General features: G+C 34.7%; 3 protein-coding genes across 6 annotated transcripts in view; 1 reads left to right on the top strand and 2 right to left on the bottom strand.

The window, feature by feature from the left end:
- Positions 1–11025, top strand: part of Tk (Tachykinin) — a 54022-nt gene extending 42997 nt beyond the window's left edge. Inside the window, exons 2-4 of the mRNA XM_069059516.1 lie at positions 8034–8401; positions 10345–10812; positions 10863–11025. Of these exons, the coding sequence (XP_068915617.1) occupies positions 8041–8401; positions 10345–10802 (819 nt within the window). The 5' untranslated portion in view covers positions 8034–8040 and the 3' untranslated portion in view covers positions 10803–10812; positions 10863–11025. The remainder of the gene's footprint in view (positions 1–8033; positions 8402–10344; positions 10813–10862) is intronic.
- Positions 11026–15230: 4205 nt separating this feature from the next.
- On the bottom strand, positions 15231–16509 carry LOC138138712 (retinol dehydrogenase 11-like). Its single transcript, XM_069058713.1, has 4 exons — positions 16288–16509; positions 15907–16236; positions 15564–15856; positions 15231–15509 (listed from the first exon to the last, which is right to left on the bottom strand). The coding sequence occupies exons 1-4, from the start codon at positions 16421–16423 to the stop codon at positions 15315–15317; spliced, it is 954 nt and encodes a 317-aa protein (XP_068914814.1). The 5' UTR covers positions 16424–16509; the 3' UTR covers positions 15231–15314.
- Positions 16510–18305: 1796 nt separating this feature from the next.
- The window catches only part of ebo (ellipsoid body open), a 31171-nt gene continuing 28402 nt past the window's right edge, over positions 18306–21074 (bottom strand). For all 4 annotated transcript variants that reach the window (XM_069057271.1, XM_069057274.1, XM_069057273.1 and 1 more), the window contains 8 exons: positions 20816–20908; positions 20274–20451; positions 20079–20223; positions 19326–20021; positions 19085–19279; positions 18810–19029; positions 18520–18756; positions 18306–18468 (listed from right to left, as the gene is read on the bottom strand). In XM_069057271.1, coding sequence (XP_068913372.1) covers positions 18379–18468; positions 18520–18756; positions 18810–19029; positions 19085–19279; positions 19326–20021; positions 20079–20223; positions 20274–20451; positions 20816–20908 — 1854 coding nt within the window. In that variant the 3' untranslated portion in view covers positions 18306–18378. The remainder of the gene's footprint in view (positions 18469–18519; positions 18757–18809; positions 19030–19084; positions 19280–19325; positions 20022–20078; positions 20224–20273; positions 20452–20815; positions 20909–21074) is intronic.

The following is a 21074-nucleotide window of genomic DNA, read 5'->3' as shown; positions in this document are numbered from 1 at the left end:
AATTTCGTAGCTCCGTTGAAATAAAGTGCCCTCGGCTTTTACCGGTCGAAGTTTATCTTTTTCACCAGTTACCGCCCATCTCTCCAACGTTCATCATAAATTAGTCCAAGAACCGCCCGTTTCCGCTTCGGAACACTAGTGTTAGCAAACGTTATTCGAGCGCATTTTTCATTAGTTCTTGTGAAAAATTCATCAAGAGATCACATGTTGCGAGCAAAATCGGGGAGTTGAATTGGATTTTACATTCAAATTGGGAACCCCCTACAGTTTGCCGAAAACAGCAACACGGGAAACTCAAATTATTTATTCCCTTACGGTGTTTTATTTTGTTCGAGGTGTTGTGCAGAGCGTATCGAGTTTCCCGGTTATTTGACACCTGAAAATGCCAGAGCTCCAGAGGCATACGCCTACTTTTAGATAACAAAATTATACCATATAAAATGCATTCATGTTGTTTTGGCATAATGAAAAACCATGGAAATTTTGCATTTAATTTGGTAGTGAACCTGTATGTTCAAGTAGGTTATGTTTTTCTAAGTTTGAGGTTATAAACAGCGCAATGTCTAGCGCATTGTTGTCAGGTCTACTAGTTTGCAATTGAAAAACGTTTCCAAAATTTTTGTATTCACTGTATGAGATTATTTAAAGAAGCAAGAACTACTTCTGTGACTCTTTTAAGCGAGAATCGTTTTAACCGAAGGGTAGAACATTTCATCGGCCATAATAACGCCGAAATGTAATTTTATCAGCGCACATATGGTGGATGCGCCGGGCGAGCAATTAATTTAATTTTTGTTTACGCGATAACGTCTGAAACATGACCCTTTCGTCTTAGATTAATCAAAATATTTCCGTTTCCAACATTTCGCTGGCTTGTTTTGCTTGATGTTAATCTCCCAACATGTGTCTAAACTCTCACCGTCGCGTAACATTAGAAGTTCCAGTAAAATATTTCGTAACATGAGACTGCATAATTCGAAGTGCATGTGAACCTATTATGTAAATTCTGTTCGCTTTTACGATTTAAATATTTGATTAGACATTTGCCTTGATCGATTTTCCACTAGATAGACAACGTGTTTGATGTTGGGAAATTCGATTAGGATGGAAGGAATTTAGGTGTGCATCTTCATCTTTGATGCATAAATCTTTCTTGTGGAATTTTATAGGTACTGTATGCAAAATTATGACTGTTAGATAAATCATTGATGGCAAACTTTCAAATGGCAAAAATATGAGGGTTGAATGCTTTTCTAGGCGAGGAAATGCTGTGTTATGGCCACGTTGTGAAATTATTACGTCGTATATAATTGTTACGTCCTCGGGATTTTTTATCTGATATGATGTTTAATGCTTGAAATGTTTTTTGTTGATAATTATCGCGTCTATATTCGTATCAACTAGTTCTAGAGTAACAATAACCTCACCCGTTTTTATGATCATGACCTTGGTTTTAATATTTACAAAAAGAAAGTATTTTAAAAAAACGTTTTAAATTTGAAGGAATAGTCGTTCAGAAAAGATGTTTCTGGACCAACGTTTGAAGTGCTTGAACTGATTAAGTTTTTTGTGAATGATCAATATTTGCATAAATTCCATATACGCATATACCAGCGAGATTGCATATAAATGAAAACAAAGTCTAATATTACAAAAATATTATGTTGAAGTTCAAATATTTTTTTTTGTGAAACAACAAACTACAGAATTAAAATTTCTGTTTGTAAAATGGATTCACGTTGTTTTGGTATAATAGGAGGCCATGGAAATTTTGCATTTAATTTGGTAGTAAAGCCGTCTGTTGTTATGTTTTTCTAAGTTTGAGGTTATAAATAGCGTCAATGTCTAGTCCATTGTTGTCAGTTTTACTAGTTTGCAATAGAAGAATACACGACATAGCGGGAACTTCAGGCGCTTTAGTGACGGAAATCAAACAGTGTGTCCAACGTTAAAAAGATAACTCATGGCCTCCCATTATCCCAAAACATCTTCAAAAATATGTGACTTATTTGTCCCATGAATTAGTTCGTCACACAAGAATTATTAATAGAAATTTGTTAACAAAATTAATTAATACATAATATTAAAGACTTCAAAGTAATTAACTGAAAAATCGTTATGTAAATTTTGTGAGTTAAATCATTGTATAACAAATTTACGTAAGTTACTAACAGCAACTGTTATGAATCTCCAAGAGATTTCAGCGTTATTACATTTTATTCCATAGTCCTCCTTACAGAACTCGCTTTAATGAAACATTTACATAAATTAAGAATACTTATTTACAATTCTTGATGATCACTCCTGACGGATAATTTGAAGTCGGTTGATTCGTTTGTTACGAAACGCCCTATTAAATTGTCTGAAAGGGATTGATGATAATTACCTTCAAGGACCTGGTATGAACTTCCAGGTAGAATACATTCCAATAAACTGCGCAACACACTGTTAGTGAAAATTGTATCATTGTTAAATTGTAACAAATCTACGCGTAACTGACTTTTGCGTAGGATTTATTTTAAGCAATATCTTGGCCATGTTCGAGAAAGTAAAAATAACCTAATTAGAAAATAAATCATTTCCCTTCAACAACTAATTGATTACAGAAGCACCACTTCTAGGTATCATAAATAATGAATGATCCTTTTCAACTCTCAATACAAATTTGTACAGTTAAGCAGATCTCGTAATTGTATTGTTTGTTGAAAATTAATCATAATACCTTATGAAATTCCTTATGTATATATAAGTACCTAAATAAATCTAAGCAAACATATTTGTAGTGTTACTTCAGAAGCTCAAGCAGTATTAATTATAATTTAAAAAAATGTTTAGGTAGTTGGAAGGAAGATATCCACAAAGATTACATTTATTAATTTAAAAACATTCGTAAAATATTAACAGTTATTATTAGAAACAAGAAAACGAGCGAATTTTACGATAAAAATCATTAACAAGGTAAAAAAAAGGTTCCGTATTTGGAGAATATTTTATAACTAACTACCCTTGACATTATTATTAAATGTAAAATATGAAGGTACAGAAAATAATAACAATTTGAACTACATAATAAAAGAAAAACTTGAATATTTCATTTTCAGGAAAACTATTCAGGTGAACTTACCCTTACATACATGTAATAACAATTTAAATGTAATTTAATATAAAGCCTGAGTCAGCTAAAATAGGTCAGTCGTATAAAACAGAAACTAAAGAATAATTTGAAAATTTTTTGTGGTAAATTTAATGTGTGGTATGCACATTTTTTTAGGATTCTATGTTAACCCTGTTAGGAGATACCGGGTGATTTTAAATGATTGTGACTTTTTTTCTTAAGTTGGGAACATTTTTCATAAATTATTTTGGTAAACTTGATACCTTAATCAACACATTCTCAAGAATTATTTCAGCAATGTTGCTCAATTGTTCAAAACAAAAGACTACTTGATTCTGTTTTGAACGCAAACGACAACATGGCTAGAATAATTCTTTGAGAATAAGGGATTGTTTTGACCAATCTGTTTAATTTTCACCAAAACAAATGCACTGACATTATTTTTTTTTTAAATCCTCCTTCAACTGAATATAAAAGGGTTAAATTTGTAAAAAAAAAAATTCTTGTCGTCTTGTTTGAATTAATATGTCCTAACAGGGTTATCACAGAATCCTAAAAAAACCTGCATACATTAAGAGGACATCACACATTAAATTTACCACAAAAAAATCAAATTATTCTTTAGTTTCTGTTTTATACGACTGACCTGTTTTAGCTGACTCAGGTAATCACCTTTAACTCAGCAACGTACTAGCAATTTTGACCAAATTTTCAATCATTTGTATCTGGAAAACGAAAAAACTTTTATAAGAAAATTGTTTTGTCAATGACTTCTTCTCATCATCACTAATTACAGTTTTTTTTCAAACTTATTTAAGAATCACCCTGTATACAGGGTTATTATAAATGATTGTAGTCGAGGCAGGCCATGCCTATGTAATGAAATTTTTGTCGCTGTCACTGTCATTTTTTATGTGAACAGTGCGGTGATGAACATTTTATTTATTTTTTTTAATAAAATATTCAATCCAAAAATATTGAGTTGTTTTGCACCTAATTTAACTCCTGTGTGTGAACGGTGTGCACTCACTTATTCACATCGTTTTGAGGTTTTTTATATGGAGCGGCACCCATAAATTTTACATTCAATTTTTACTACTTGGACTACACTGAACTCCAAAATTAACGCATCACTTTGATTTTTTAATTAAAAAAGCAAGTTTTGAAATATTTAAAAAAATATGTCAACAACAATAACAGCTGAACCATGGGAAATATTTTCAACACATTTTCTGACAAAAAAGAGCACATAAATGTAAAAAAAAATACAAAAATTCGAAAAGGTAACATCACGAGTAAAATGAGAAATCAAAAAAACCATCGAAATTTAAAGATTATTTTCCTGAAATCCTGTATTGTCCCCTCTAGCGTTAATTGTAGCTCAATAACGTAGTGGCATGTTAAAAATGAGGTTTCTGTTATGATTTTAGCCTATATTTTGCCAAATATCCAGAAGTGCTCTTGTTAGCTGACTGAAGTCATTTGGACGTCCTTACATTGCCTGTAACAGTTTTTCCATATTATCCCATAAGTGTTCGATTGAGTTGAGGTCAAGGTTACGTGCTGGCCACTTCATAGCTGATATTTCAATAGTCCTAAATTAGTCGAAAATTACCATTGCAATATGTGGCTGTCTATTATCGTGCATATAAATGAAGTCTGGCTCTGCGGATGGGGCATAAGGTACAACAACAGGTTCCAAGATGTTCGTGCATTCAAACCACCAGCTCTGTAGCTACGTCTAAAGATATTCCTATCCATACCATTATTGACCCTCCTCCAAAACTCTCTTTAGTAACGAAATTACACTGCGCATATCACTCACCAGGTTGTCTATACACTATTACCTGTCCGTCAGACTTGTATAGACAAAACCTGGATTCATCGAAGGCCAAAACTCTGCGCCAATCTTGTTCGACCCAATTGACATGTTCTAATGCAAAGTTTAAACGGGCCCTCCGAAGAGCTGCAGTTAACTTGGATCCAGTGGCTGGTCTTCTCGGATGTATCTAATCCTCCTTTAGTCATTTTCTAACAGTATTTTCATCCAGGCGAAGTGCATATTGTCTAACATGCGATCTTGAAGTCGGAGAGCAGTGAGAAACCCTTCTCTAATGCTTATTAACCATAAGTATTGGTCCTGGTGAGGTGTTGTGATCCGTTTTCGGCCTAGTTTCCGCCTCCTTGTGTGCCGTCCAGTCTCCCGATGTCTTCTTAGAACTTTAGATACGGTAGATTGGTTCATACCAAAGTGATATGCTATAGTCCTCCGACTCCCTTAATTCTGGGCTAACAAAACCACTGGCACGGACTTTTTAAATGCGAAGTTGTTCCTAACATCACCCATGTTAAAAGTAAATGAAGATTGATGTCAATACTGATTAAATTTTTCAACTGTTACTAAAAAACTATTTTCAAGTAAATTTAAAAATTGAGCAAAAACGATATTTTTGCTCATTTTTGTACACAGTGGCTGGAAATTTTATTTACTCTTGTAGAATGATCTATGTTTTTCCTCTATTTTCCGTGTGTATAACAATTTTTTGCTTTAAAGTAAAACTTTTCAAAAAACCCGTAAAAATACAAGTGATGCGTTAATTTTGGAGGTCAGTGTAGAATCATTTATAATAACGCTGTATTATTAAGAAAAATTACGTCAATATCAAGCTGCGCATTTATTTGAGATTTTCTCGGAAGATTCGATTAACTCTACTTGGATTATTTAACCTAACAAATTAAGAAATGAAATTAATCAAGAATTACGTAATTAGAAGAAATTAGACAATTAATTTTATCTGTAATCCACTGTTTCCCAGTCTTTTTCACGATTGTGACGGTTTTTTTGCCATTTAACAAAAATGTTGTGTATTTTTTTTTTTTTTTTTTTGGTATAAAATGCAGCTGCCATGGTTAATTCATCGTAGATTTTAATGTATAAAAGATGACTAAACAAGAACGAGGTTTTTATGTGTATCAAAATTTCCACATCATATCCATGGGAATCTTGAATACTGCGAGTAAATGACAACAGACATTTAAAAGAACAAACCTTTCGAGAACTATAGCACAATTCATTATTACCATATTTGGCAACATCTAGAAAGGTGTACGAGTATATGCCAACGTTCACTATTTTGTTTTTATTCTTGCACTGTTATATAGTGTTCTTCTGCAGTTCAAAATCATAACCTTGAACATTTATGCAAGTATTTAGGATTGTAATGCAAAAAACGTGAGGTAATACGACTGCACGCCACTTAAATTAAAATCGACTCAACAGAGATAAGCGAGGCGAGCTCATACATTTTATCGTGATGAAACAAAGTGCAAAACACAGTCAACAATTTTCCTTTTCCAACAAATTTTATTTAACGAACATGGATCTCCCAGTTTTTGAGTCAGGTAGATTCAAACAGAGAACCAAACAGACGAACAAACAAAAATGAAAAAAAAAAATAATACTTACTAGAATAAGACACTCCAGTGTTATTTACATACAAGATGATCCACGAGTAATAATGAGCTCGACGGAATTGAAAATGCAACCCACAATACATTTAGAACGTAAAGGTCGATGTTTTCCGCGTCCATATCCAGCTGTACGTTCCAAATGTATTGTGGGTTGCATTTGTAATTATTATTACTTGTGAATCACATATATCGATGCTCCGCGTACTTCTACAAATTGGCAAACATTCTTTTTAATTATGCAAGTATAGAATTAATAAACATGAAGTGAATAGTAATTATATACCAAGGTTGAGAGACAATTTTTATATTCGAGCTGTATTATTTCCCGAGATGCAGAGCATCGAGGGAAATAAGAGTGCGAGTCTATAAAGTCTTCTCAACCGTAGTTTATATATTTTTTTTCACTAATAGCACATTTTTCCTTATTATTTTACCATTTGTCTATTGATAAGAAGCTGTTACTGCAGCTTTGCACGAGTATGTAAGTATTAGACATACAATCTTCAAGAAAAGTACCTGGAATTGGAAATTCTTAAATAGCTGCAACAAACACAAAGAACGTGTTAGTAATTCTGAATAAAACGTAAATAAACTGTTAAAATCCACTCTCTGTTTTCGTAAAATGATATTATTTAAATTTAATCCCTAATTACAAACTAATAGAAGACGCACCTGTGTAATTAACTACCTAATTATTTACAAAATATGTAGTAGGTACGTTTTGTCCCTTAGCAAATTTGTATAACATGTATTTATAAAGTAAATAGATTTTAGACCCTGTGAAGTGGTGGACGTTGCTCTTACCATGTAGTTTATCCTCATTTAGAAGAATTATTTAAGGATTACTACTTGGAGTGTTGGGAATTAACTGTTTAGCAAACAACAACAGATTTACCAAAGTGCTGTTTGCATAAAAAATTTAGGGCAATTCGAAAGTGTGTCTGTATTAACCAATTAATTATAACTGTATAGGCTGTCTATAGTAACCTCTATAATTTACACACGCAACACGAAATAAAAGTTAAATTTTAATTATTGTTTGTTAGTCTAGAATTCTAGATGGTTATCTACGTTTATTCAAATTAGAATTTAAAATGCAAATTAGTGCAGATTGCAATTTTACTGAAAATGTTCATAACAGGCCCATTAAACACAGGATCGGATCATTTGTGACCAGTAAAATAATTATCCAAAAAGATTCGACATCGATGGTCGTCATAAAAACGCCAACAATTTTTCGAAAGCAAAGTAAAATATTTTGATATGAACAAAAACGAATACATTTCAGTGAAACTCCCTGATAATTAGTGCAAAAAAAACGCTAACGATCCGATTTCACGTTAACATAAGCCAATTAGCGTTCACAACGTTGTCTATTAGGTTTAACCGTTGCAGTTTTCACAAAAATGAAAATAGAGAGATAGTAATTTTGCCAATTTTGTTTCAGACCGAAAATGCATTCAACGACGATAACCACCGCCGTGGTTTTAGCAACGATATATGTAGTATGTACAGCGGAAGAGCACCACAAACGCGCTCCTTCAGGCTTTACCGGAGTCCGAGGAAAGAAGTCCATACCGGATTCAGCATACTCGACTGGCAATGCTGAGAGCGACGCAACGTCCGAACTTAAAGCTGACGTCGTTTCCGATGTAGGTGCAGTCAACAAGAGGGCGCCCTCAGGGTTTATGGGCATGAGAGGGAAGAAGCCGTATCCAGTATGGGAAGGAACTTATCCGGATGAGGTTTACAAGAGAGCGCCGTCGGGATTTATGGGCATGAGAGGCAAGAAGGACATGGAGTTCACCAATTATGGTAAAATAAATCCGTTTCCTCTTCACAGATCTACAACCATTTAAAAACAATTGCGACAGAACTCGTGATAATGATAATTTTACAAAAAAAATGCAAATTGTCCCTTGTTGAGCTGGTGAATGTCATAGTTTTATAACTCGAGCCTTCAGAGCTTCTGCAGCAAAAGCTGGATCAAAAGAATTTCTTAAAAAGGGCACTGAAAATTATTTTTCAGAAATTATCTTATACACGGTGTCTCAGCTAAGACTTTCGAGCCTAATAACTCAGTTATTTTCCAGCGGATTTTTGTGAAATTTAAAATGCAGATATTTTAGACGGTGAAGAATAAAATCCCATTAATGCAATCACCCAAGTCTTAAAAACGTAATTTTTACATGCCTTTTTAAAATGTTGAATCAATTAAAAAAATTGATCGTCAATAAAAAAAATGCTGTAAGGAAAGACTCGTCCTTGAAAGACGTCTGGTTTGCAAGAAAAAAGCAAAAAACTGTGTTAATCGTGGCTGCAAATACAAAAACGTAGACGCATATGAAACAAACGCGCAATTTTGCAGAATTTTGGTCATCCCTTTTCGCAGAAGCGCAGGTGACATATTTGACGTTTATCTTGCTAACCTTACAAACACTTACAAAGTTGAAGACAACATTTGGACGGAATTTATTATACTGGATGCTTTAATTCTTCCAGGAAGGACTAAAACACGATCGGGATATTTTGGCAAGGTAATTTAGTTCACGTACGCTTCCTGTGTCTTCAAATAAATTGACGACTCTCTTAACCTTACATTTTGTAAAGCTTACATTTGGATTGTGTTCCACGAGAAAACGAACTGTGTCATTGAAGTTCTTACGACACTCTCCATAGGCATTTTTTTTCCTTTTTCAACAATATTGAAATTTCTGCCGCTGTAGTCTATTTTTAGAGTATTTTCAATAAATTTTCACAATTTGACGTTTCTAATAAAGCGCGCCCAATTTTGACAGACTTTAAAGGGTGTACAAAATGTTGCTTGGCAATTAATCATCAATTGTTTCAAAAGGTAACTGCTCAAATACCTTCAGATTTTACATAAAATTTTTAACGACAAAATCTAATCTTTTCGTTGAATCAGACAAGTGATTTACTTAATTGTTTGTGTAGACCCCTATTTTTTAATGTTTAACAATCTAATAATAATCGCGCATAATTTCGATGAAGGAAACATGTGTTAAAATTACATTTTTTAGCTTGAGGTAATTTTATTATTACTAATTGAACCTTCACGGTATAAAATATCTGCATTTTAAATTTCATAAAAATCCGTTGGCAAATAACCGAGATATTAGGCTCGAAAGTCTTAGCTAGTAGATTTTTCGAAAAAATATTTTTTTGATTTATATTTGTTTTTCATAATATTGTTTTTCTTCAAACGTCCGTAAAATATGACATTGCACTGCTGCATTGATAATGCTAAAGTGTCACTTCATTGTCATGGCATCTAACGAGCTAACCAGCGTCCGTGAAGTTATTATCTCCGCTGAGGAGCGTCCGTGAAGTTATTATCTCCGCTGAGGGCGTCCGTGAAGTTATTATCTCCGCTGATGAGCGGCTGTAAAGTAAACTAGCTAAATCATTTGAAATTCCTACCTGGCTTCTTAACATGTCTTAAATAATTTGTTATGAAGGTTTGAAGAAAAAATAGTATATGTTATTCGGAGCAAAAATGGTTTTATGTGCTTTGGCTGGTTTGTCTGGCTCACTGCGTTCGGCAGCCAATCTACCAGCCGCAGCACATAAAACTTCATTTTTGCTCCTCATAACATAATATTAATATACTATTTTTCTCCAAACGTCATAAAAGTGGCATTTTAGTGACAGAATTTTGGTAGTATAAGTTTCATTTATATGCCTAAGCATATAAAGTCCAGCTTAATTTATCCAAAAACTTAGACCGATTTTTCTAGGAGATGAATACGACAAACGAGCACCGTCGGGCTTTATGGGAATGCGAGGCAAGAAAGAATACGACAGTTTATCGAATCAATACGATGGCTATTTCGAAAAGAGAGCCCCCATGGGTTTCGTTGGAATGAGAGGAAAGAAGGAATACGACGAACTGATGGAAGAGAAGCGGGCTCCATCTGGATTTTTCGGAATGAGGGGGAAGAAAATGCCCCGACAGTCGGGATTTTTCGGAATGAGGGGCAAGAAGTACCCTTACGAATTTCGAGGAAAATTCGTTGGAGTCAGGGGGAAAAAGGCAAGCGATAATCCAGAAAGTGACTACTACAACAACGTCGATTTGAACACTCTGGGACAGGATCTCGATCTGAACCAGCTGATGCTTCTTCTGACTGAAAATGATGGCGCGAGTGATATTTGGAATGGAAATAACGAAGTTGGCCAGTACAGCCAAAAATAAATATTTTTTAGTGAGTACGTTTTCAAAATTAAATTAAGAGAGTACAAACGAGTGTTTCAGGTTCAAAACATCAACTTCTAGTCGTCAGATTCTAGTCAGCATACATACCTAGTGTAAAATAGAAATATTTGTCAATATTATTACAAACTGTTCCACTGAAGTTACAAGGCTATACAAGTTTTTAGTTGCATTAAATTACATATAACTAGCTGTAAAAAAATGGCGAGTGAGTTCAAAAAACATCAATTAGGTAAAGCCGAATCAGTCATCATATTTGTAATATTTTCCAGAAATTGGCTTTTCCTAATTGGTAGATTTATATGATTTTTCCTTAGTGGCTGGATTTGGAAAAATCAGTAAATTATTTTTCACGATGAAGACTTTATTTTTATGAAAACAACAGATTTTAAATTTCTCTTGCAATAATAATTAATTTTTTATATAAATAATTAAATGAAGACACATATCAATGTAACTTAAAGATTTTATTTTAAATTTTACATATGTATCGAGTTCTTGCAAGAAATCAAGATGGACTAATTAAATGTATATTCAGACTTCTATTGATTCTATTCTATTTTATTGTAGATAGCAACAAAGTTATATTGAATAAGTATTAAAAATAGAGTTTATTCTGTTATGTATATTTACTGTAACTTAAATAAAATTATTAGAGTTTGAGAATGCAATTGTGTATATTTTACGTAAATAATAATAATGGTATATTATGCAACAAGGTCTGTAAACGGTTTTTATGCGTTTTATTTAACACTTGCTATGCTCGTGCCTAGTAAAACTCATGACTAAAAAGTTTATAAACTAGTTGCGTACTGTACTTTTTCTTAATATGTGTCCAAAAAATTCAAACCGTGTGTAAAGAAACTTCGAGCGTGTTTAATATTCCGAAAACGTCCGAATGGACATCAAGCCGTATTTAAAGTGACGTTTTGTACACTATTTGTCAGTGCAAATTGTGGCACTTTAGAGAAGGGAGTAGAAAGACATTTTTAAAAGATTACCTACGCCTGCAGCTTTGCGAGCATGTATTAAGATAATACGACAACGTCGATATCAAGTCGGATATTTAGTTGAAAGTTTCTCGCAAGGTTCATGTAGAATTTCCCTAAAGATATAATGCGATTATGGCTTAACTGGTGTTCACCTTTTACTAATAAAGTATGTACTTAATATAAGTTTTCAGAAAAAAATTACGCCTAAGTTTTTGCCACCAAAAAAAGTACACTTTTCATTATATTCACACAACAAATAAAAAATTGTTTGTGCTAAATTTGTTAAAAATCTATAAATTAATTGAATAGATGCCGAAACGCGGAATTTGTAACATTTTTAGAAATTTAACTGTCGACTATTTACCAAACAATTAAGATATGTGAAGAAGCTTACGGTTTACCAAAATGTGAGAGATCTAAACTTGTGGCTCCAAACAGAGTCAACAGTCTTATCCAAAATGCTGAAAACAGAGTTGTAACATCGGCGGGCAAATTAGCTCGTCGATTGAACATGACCGTCCACTCCACAGTGAAACTAATTTAAATTGTCCTAAAAGAGGAAATGTCCTAAGCCACAGCGACCCAACTTGAGAGAATTCCCAAGTGCTGCATTTTGGTCGGCATTTTATTAGCAACAGGATCATCTTGTGGATTATGAAAAGTATTTAACATTGTTCTACTTATTCAGAAATGAAAGGCAATGACGGTTTCTACATTTCTCATATTGAAAATTGTCCAGATGAAGTTTTTACTTCATACAGGTGTCCCAAAAGCACCGCCTTTCCTTGAAGGTACGTCATTTAGGAATGTGGTAGAGTGCTGGAAAAATATTTTTCAAAAATCCTGACCCTTCATTTAGGAAATATACGCAATTTTAAAATATAAAAAAGGCAACGCTGTAACCGGAGAATTACCTCTACCTAGAAATACGTAATAGCATTGTATTATTGAATACCTAGGCAACCATTTTGATGAACTTGAGAGGTAACACAACAATCAAACACTTCAAGAAAAACTTTTTTTTTATATAATTGATTCAAAAAATTGAAATTCACGCATAGTTATCTGTGCATGAAGTGGGTCATTTTCTTACGTGTCTTTCTTTTTACATTGTTAGTAAGATCGAAACCATAGAAACCATACAAAACAGTGTGTGAAATGCAATTTCACGCATGCGACTATTTCTGTTTTTCATTTCACACACTGTTTTTTATTAGTTACCTAGCAACATGGTCACTGTATTGAAACTTCAGAGTTCCTTCAAAAATTTGAATTTTTAATTTCAATTTTTTGAATCAATTATAGAAAAAATATTGTTTATATTTCGTGCGCGAAGATGTTTTTGTGCATTCAAAGGCTTATACTGCCTCGACCTTCGTCTCGGCGTAAAAGACCTTTTCATGCACAAAAAACACTCTCTTCGCGCACTTAATATAAAAATAACTATTTTGTTCGACACTGTCAGAATTTGAGAATTTTCTCCTACGGTTGACTTCAAAAAAAAAAAAACGGGAACTGTCAGAAAAAGTTCTGTCAGATTTTATTACATTTTTATAGTTTGAAACGGCCTTTTAGAATTTAGGTTAAAAAACTGCACTTATGTGTCAGAAATATTACTGTCAAACAGACACAAATTGACATAAATTGAGAAATTAAATTTCCAATTCACATTAGGTCAAATTTCATTTCCTGTTTTTTTTGAAGCCAACTGTATGTGAACGGATTTTGATAAATATCACAACTTGTCAAAACGTAACGTCAAGCTAATTTTAAAGGTTTTAAGCGATTTGGAGCCTTTAAGGGGCTCGTCGAACAAAAAAACGTTGTATTCAACTCGTTCGTGTGTAAATTGGGCCTTTTTTGGCACTCGTGGGCCTTTAAAACGGTCGTTTCACTCGCGTTTTAAAATGGTCCACGCGTGCCAAAAAAGGCTCAATTTACACACAAACTCGTCAAATAAACTACTATTATTAAAATAAATGTTCAACATTTTACCCATTTGCGTCTAAACATGCGTTGGGTGTTTTAAGGATGTTGCCGTGAACGCGCTCAAGCATTTCAGGAGTCACCGTAGAAGTAGATATTGAATTTTTTAAACTATTTTTCAGTACTCCATAACACTTCTAGATGACGCCTTCAAGGAAAGGCGATTCTTTTGGGACACCTGTATAAGTCAAAAGCGAAATTTACCGACAAAGTTTAACTTCAAGATGGCAACGTAAAAAAAATTAAACGTGAAATGGTACAACCGAACGGCGGTTAACTTAAATTTAAAAAACCCGGTGTGTCGTAAAGACGCACGATAGAAGTGAAACTTTTGTATTATAGGGAAACATTGTAATTATTTCATCAATCACTTTTAAATAGCATATTCACAACAAAATTGTATATTTTAATGAAGAAAATAAATTATAAACAACGATAACACTAAACAATATCGAAATGCGTAACTCATTGTTCATTTTTAAGCCTCCAAATTAAGAGAGAACATTATCGATAAATGCCGTGAATGTGACAAAGACAGAAGTATACACAATTTTTAGGGATGTTTGTATCGTGTCAAACAGATTAACTTTACATCCAAATTAAGTGAGATGGAGATATTGGCGCAACCGTTGTGCGAGACACTGCTCCCACTGGAACGTCCCAACAGTGTTTACCCCCCCCCACTTGTCGTCACACAAAAAGGTTGCCGATCAGAATTTCAAAACCCTCCCATCTCCCATAAAAAGTTTCACTTCAAAAACATAAACAAGCCCATAGAGCGCACTACATCGTGATGTATTGAGCACAGATTTACGGTTATTGTACATATCATAAAGAAACTAAATGTAGAACACAATCAGGTATTTTCTCTTTCTAAACAACTTTATTGCAAGAAAATCGATTCATTAGTTTTTGAGTTAGGTTCAAACATACAAACAAAAATTCTAAAAACAGGTAAAATTCCTTTTGTACGGCATAGGCAACCCGTTTGTACACAATCTAAACACCTCCAGACACAACAAACAAGTGCGCTTCGCTAGTGAGAGGGATTTCAGTCCACTGCGCATCCATTAACCACCCGCCAAGCTGTTTTTGTCGAGCTGCACTCTGCCCGCTCATTGGTCGGCCAATGAGCGGGCTTCGTTCGGCGCGCCAACTTTCCCATAAATAGGTGACGCCGGCCGAAATTCGTTCAGTTTCGTTCACCTCTCTCCTTTCGAGAGACGGGATCCAACCGGCTCTTTCCAGAGTCACTCCGGCGTGGAGGCAGAGGTTCACAAATCGACACGGGCCCCGAAGATGGATTCGAGGATTCGACCGCTCCAGAGGGTCACAAAACAAATTTTCAAGCACCATATAATTTTTCTCTATGTTAGTAATAAATAATAATCATTTATTTAATACCTTTACGCAGGCAGATTACAGTCTGGAATAAAGAAAACAAGACATTTTTTTATTGCCACGAAAAAACTGTTGACTGCCAAATTGTAAAAAACCGACAGCCCCATTCACTTAATCATAACCGAATTTCTTCAGATTTTAGTTGTACAATTTCAGTAGTTACTTTCCACAATTTTCTGGAAAGTTCCAAATTCGTGGTTGACTTGTAAGGTGAAACCTTGTTACAATCTACAAAATGTTCTCCGCTTAATTTTTCAATACCTTTACACACAGCGCAGTGAATTGTAGTTTGAGCTCCTTCTTCGCTTGTCTGGAAACACAGATTTACGTAAAACAACTTGCACGAACTTGTTCAAGAACTTACTTTGAAAAAGAACAGACCTAATAGAATGATGATTTTACCAAGACCGTATACATTTTCAAAAAGATTAGTTCTGACTATACCCGGATGAACCGAATACGTTGTAATATCAGTACTTCTCAGCTTTTTAGCTAATTCAATAGTAAACAACTGTACGCAAAATTTGGATCGGGCATAAAGTTTGTGATCAAGCCCGGGATACGTATTAAGTTTTGTCAGGTCTAAATCGTAGACTGTTGCTGCCACCAAAGATGAAACATTGACGATTCGGCTTCCTTTAGATTTTTTCAATAATTCTGAAACAACTAAATATCTACTAGGTGCTGACAAAAATGTTAATACTGACCAATCAATAAATGTGTCAAAAGAAACGGCCCAAAATAATTCACTTGCATTACATACAAGCAATCATCTTTGGTTCTTCGATTACCAAATCCTATAACACCTGCATTATTAACTAAAATATCCAAACGTTCTTCCGTGTCGTTAATTTCTTTAGCAAAGGCTCTAATCGAGTCAAATGAGTTCAAATCGATTAATTTAACTTCAACATTTTCGTTTCCCGTTTCACCAATGATCCTAGAACGCGTCCATTCTCCTTCCGTTTGGTTTAAACAACCTAAGATAACTCTTGCGCCCCTTTTGGCAAAATCTAATGCTGTATGATAACCTATGCCTGTTTATCCATTTAAAATTTAAGTTGCAATTTTGTATTAAACAGATTCACCTGAAGTAGGTCCTGTTACAAGTGCTGTTTTGCCTTTCAGACAAGTCTGACTTTTACACCAGCCTGTGATTAGTTTGAAATAAATTTTGGTAGCGACACATACCGTAAACAGCAGCACAAAAATTAATACGATCATAGTTTCAAACTTTCAATCACACGAACTGTGAGAATTGTTGAGTTTAACAAATTTTATTTGTACAGAGCAAGGACGGCGATAACAATAATAATAAACAAATGATAAAAATGTGATAACATTGTGAATACATTCTATGGGAGAAATTGAAAAAAAAATTACTGGGAATCACTTTTATACATATTAAATTTTAAAGTGGTTGTCGATGCAGTTGGCCCTGAAAATTCCAATTTAAGTTGACAGTACGACCATTTATGGTAATTTTAGAGTTCTTTGATTCAGTTTTTTCAATTGTAAAAAAAGCTTCAAGGTCAAGAACATTTCAACGAACGCCTTATGATTTCCTGTTTTTAGACATTCGTTCCAAAAAATATCTGGCAACATCAGAGAATTTGCTCATTATTACAAACAATTTCTATTTCTTCTCCCTTTTAGGTCTATCAAAATTCATATTTAGTGATTCTTTTGTAACTAAATCAAAAGACCGATGTGCATTCTCATGGCCAACTGCGTCGACAACCATTTTGAAATCTACCGGGTGATAAAGGCACGGATATAAAGTACTGTTTAAGTTGGTAGTACAATTGAGAAAATGTTTTAATTCGGTTATTTATAACACTGCAACTAGATATGTTTTGTTGGTTTATTTGACAAATATCTGATATAGGTATAGCATTAACAACGACAAGCCACCAACAACCGGAAGTTACTCCTGTTAAGTATTGGAGAAAATCAGCAACCGCAAGATGGCGCTGCAAATCGAACGAAATAGGGAAAACAAAAAACAGCTGATTTCATTTGTATTTGGATTTAATTTGCCGGTAACGATTTTTGACATTTTACATTATAATAGATGGTTTAAAACAAATTGCAAGTTATAAGAACTACCAAGATCATTAGTTTGCGTTGATTTGTCTACCAAGACCTTTGCCATTGCAACTTTCTGAACCAAGTTCTCCAACATTTATGTTTGTCTGTTGTGCTGTTTCTTCATTAACATCAACAGTTGGAGAAAATTTGTCAGCATCAGCAGCGTCACCCAGATCATTTCCTGCTTCTTTTATACCAAAATTTAACCTTCACGAACTACAAAAAAAAACACTAGTTCGGTCAATAAATTTTTTTATTATAGTACCTAAGAAGCGTTACCGTGAGTACCTACTGGTAAATTGTGAGAGGAATGGCTGTGAGTTTCAATTGTCTCACTTGACACCTTTTGTTGTGTAAAAAGCTATAATCATCAAAGCTTCACAAACTTGCCCAAAGGTATAAAATCGGTTGGTAGAAAATGCTTTGTAACACCCAATAAAAATATCTCCGAATTTAGCCTGAGTCCCTGAGTCTGCTTGCAAAAAATCGCAACATCTTGACCTGCTGCAAGGGGTTTTAAACAGTTTATTATTAGGGATTGATACCCAACTCTTAGGGGCCAATAAAGCAATTGATTCTATTCTCACTTATTTCTAGAAGCTCTTTAATAGGTTTTCCAATTTTTACAACTTCCTGCTTGGTATTTTTTAGAGCTTTTCATTGGGAAATAACATCATGGAAACAGTGCAGAGAAATGTCTTTGCTCACTAAGTATCACACTGTATCACACTGCGGCACGGAACAGTAACACTTTGAGGTACTCGTCATCACTTCATGCACAATTTATTATGAAAAACAAACGAATTTGGCTATTTTTAGGCGATTGAAATGTATTACGGCCAATACGTAAACATTTGTTTTCCCTATTTCGTTAGTTCAAAACTTGCCACCAGAGGTCAGCCACTTCGCTGATTTTCTCCAATACGATTTAAAATACGATCCAGTGTTACCAACTTAAACAGTCCTTCTTGATCACCCCGTAATTTAATAAATTATCTGAACAAAAAAATACAGCTTATTAAAAATCTTAAACAAATTTATTTATTTCTTAACTAACACAATACTTGAGCATTTACATACACATTCATTTACAAAAATCCTGATGGCATACTGCACAATCTAAAATGACGAGCATCATTCACAAATATTCGTAAATGTTGCACAAAGGTAGGCATGTCCTACAAAAAATCAATCCATTATATTCAAGTCACGTAAATATTACAACGAACCTTGTCGTGGTTTTGCATGAAATTTGTTAACAAAATTTCTCTTTGTTGATCTGTGATCCCCTCAATACCCCTTATAAATTCTGGAAGGAATGTTGAAAAAAAATAGTCGAAATTAACAGTGGCCATATTGTAAATGGTCACTTGTATGTCTTCCGATAGCAAACTTTGCGATTTGTCTATTAAAGTTTGTACCAGTACCGACAGGTACTTTGATAGGCCGTTGTACCTGAACAAAACCTGAAGAGGAGGATGTTAAATCTAAACTCACGATTACACATTTTTGCATTTACATTAAGATAGAGCTTCCATTTGGCGTTCAAGTCTTCTAAGGAAGCTAAACTCAATTTGAAAATGTTTATGTCTTGCTGGAGCAGAGCTTGTCCAAATACTTGCAACACAGCCATGAGTTGCATTGGTTCGGGAGTATCACTCTCTGCTTCACTGTACACTGGTGAATACCCTAGCCTCACTTGGGAACTGTAGAAGTACTGCCATCTATGAAGGAGTATACTGAAACCATCTGAATAAAGAGAGAGAAACTTCTGCAGACAGTAGAGAGTACTACCTGTGCAACAGAGTGAGTAACGCCATAAAAGCGTCTGGTTTTTCCGCCCCGTGGGTCAGAATAAATGGATAAACATTATCCATGCACAACTGTAAAATCCCCGGCAGAAAATTTTTGTAGCTAGTACCTGGAGATTCAACCACTAGTTGAAAAATCTGAAGTAGTTTATCAAGAAAATTCCCAGCTTCTTGTTCCCTACGAACAATTTTAAACAAATACTCCACCAAACCTACGAACTCACTTCACCGCCACTTCTAGGAACACCTGCACAGCACTCTTGGTCCCCTCAACGCCAAGCTGTTGCTGCAACACCCTCAACACATTCAGAAAGAAAATCAGAATGCAATTGCTGATCTCCGAGTACTTGGCGTAGGCCGGAAAGAGAATAACCGCATGCTCTATCGTCGACTTGATCGCGAGAAACAGTTTCTTCTTGGACGCTATCGGAAAGTCTTTACAAAAATCGACGACGTGCGACAGCGCCGGCAACACAGTTTCTGTGGCTTGCCGCACCCGCCCCTCGTCGTTAGAGGGCGCCAGATCTCTGAAACCCCAGGTCAAGCCGTCGAAAAACACACCGATCAGGTAGTTCCTGTGATTGGCGTTCTCCTGAGAACAATCAGGCCAAGGTTTCAGCACCAAATTGGTGATGGCACTGTAGGTGACGAAGTTCGTTTGATTGTCCCTGAACTTTAGACTAGGTGCAGCGTTTATGAAGTGAGCGACGTCGGGCAGCACCACCAAATTCGGAGCACAATTCAAGCTGGACAACGCTAGGAACAGATGTGCCGCCGAGTTGCTGATTTTTATAGGAACAGAATTGTGGATCACCGGCAGGGTTATGTCCACGATCAGTTTTAGATTTTCGACTGCTAGCTTGTCGTTGCGAGTCATCCAGATTAAGTACGTTTTTAACGCGGCCAAGAGTTGGCTGTGACTGAAAGAGGTGCACATTAGAAGACGTTTCACCGCAAAACAACTGACAGATATTCACTTATCGACGAAGCAATCGGTCAATTTGGAATTATTTGCTGTTAAGTTGTAGAACCTGATCGAAGTTGCTAATGAGGCACTCTCGAGTAATTTTTCTATTAGATTATTAATCATGGGTGATGAGACGTTCGTAATTTCTTCGTTTTCTAAAGTGTTAATTGTTAAAAATGGCGCTTGACTTGGAGCGGATCTGTACCTTGGTCGAAGAATAGTGGCGAGAGTCTGGCTAAAGCTTGTGTTAGAGATGAAAAGTCAGTTAAGATGTATGACAGTCTTTCTCTCTCTGATAATTCGCAATTTAACGAACAGTTTTGGCGGTCTACAATTGATTCTATTCGACGATAAATGTCGTAACAAGTTTTCCATGGATTTAACTTGAAACAAAAATTATTAGATTTGTATAATTATAAAGTCTGCCTCAATTCTAAATTACCACCAACACTGCATTATACATTAGAAATACAACCGGCAACACTGTTTGATGAAAAATGCGTCAGGTCTGTCAATTTTCATTTTTAGACTCAAGATTTTAAAAGAAAAGAACGGTGCCAACCTTTCAGCATTTTTCATTTTAGCGTCAGGTAAATTACGTTGTTTTCGAAACATGTTTATAAAATAATTGTATTGCCAACTTTCGTTATAACCCCAATTTAGAAATATTTTTATTTTGCCAACATAATTCAACAGGTGGTGGAAATTTTGAATTGAGACAGACTATAATTAGCAAACCTGACTTACAGTCATGTTGAGAGTCTCTAAAGGCGCATGTCCTGCAATCATTGATATGATCTCGATCGAAGATTTCAAAAATATTTGCCATTCCGTCTCATTCTAAAAAATACAAACTTTAGTGAATCAACTGTAAATAACATTCGCATTATGTTGGTTCCCTGCATGTCACTATTTTAAGACCTAATCACATAGCCAAAAAATAAAATTCTTTGACCTTGAACGACCCAATCCATCCCGAATTTACTTTACAATAGAATTTATATTA

The sequence above is a fragment of the Tenebrio molitor genome, chromosome 9, assembly GCF_963966145.1.
Source record: "Tenebrio molitor chromosome 9, icTenMoli1.1, whole genome shotgun sequence".
NCBI lineage: Eukaryota > Metazoa > Arthropoda > Insecta > Coleoptera > Tenebrionidae > Tenebrio > Tenebrio molitor.
The sequence above is the reverse complement of the archived record's forward strand: the minus strand, read 5'-3'. Positions and strand labels throughout refer to the sequence as shown.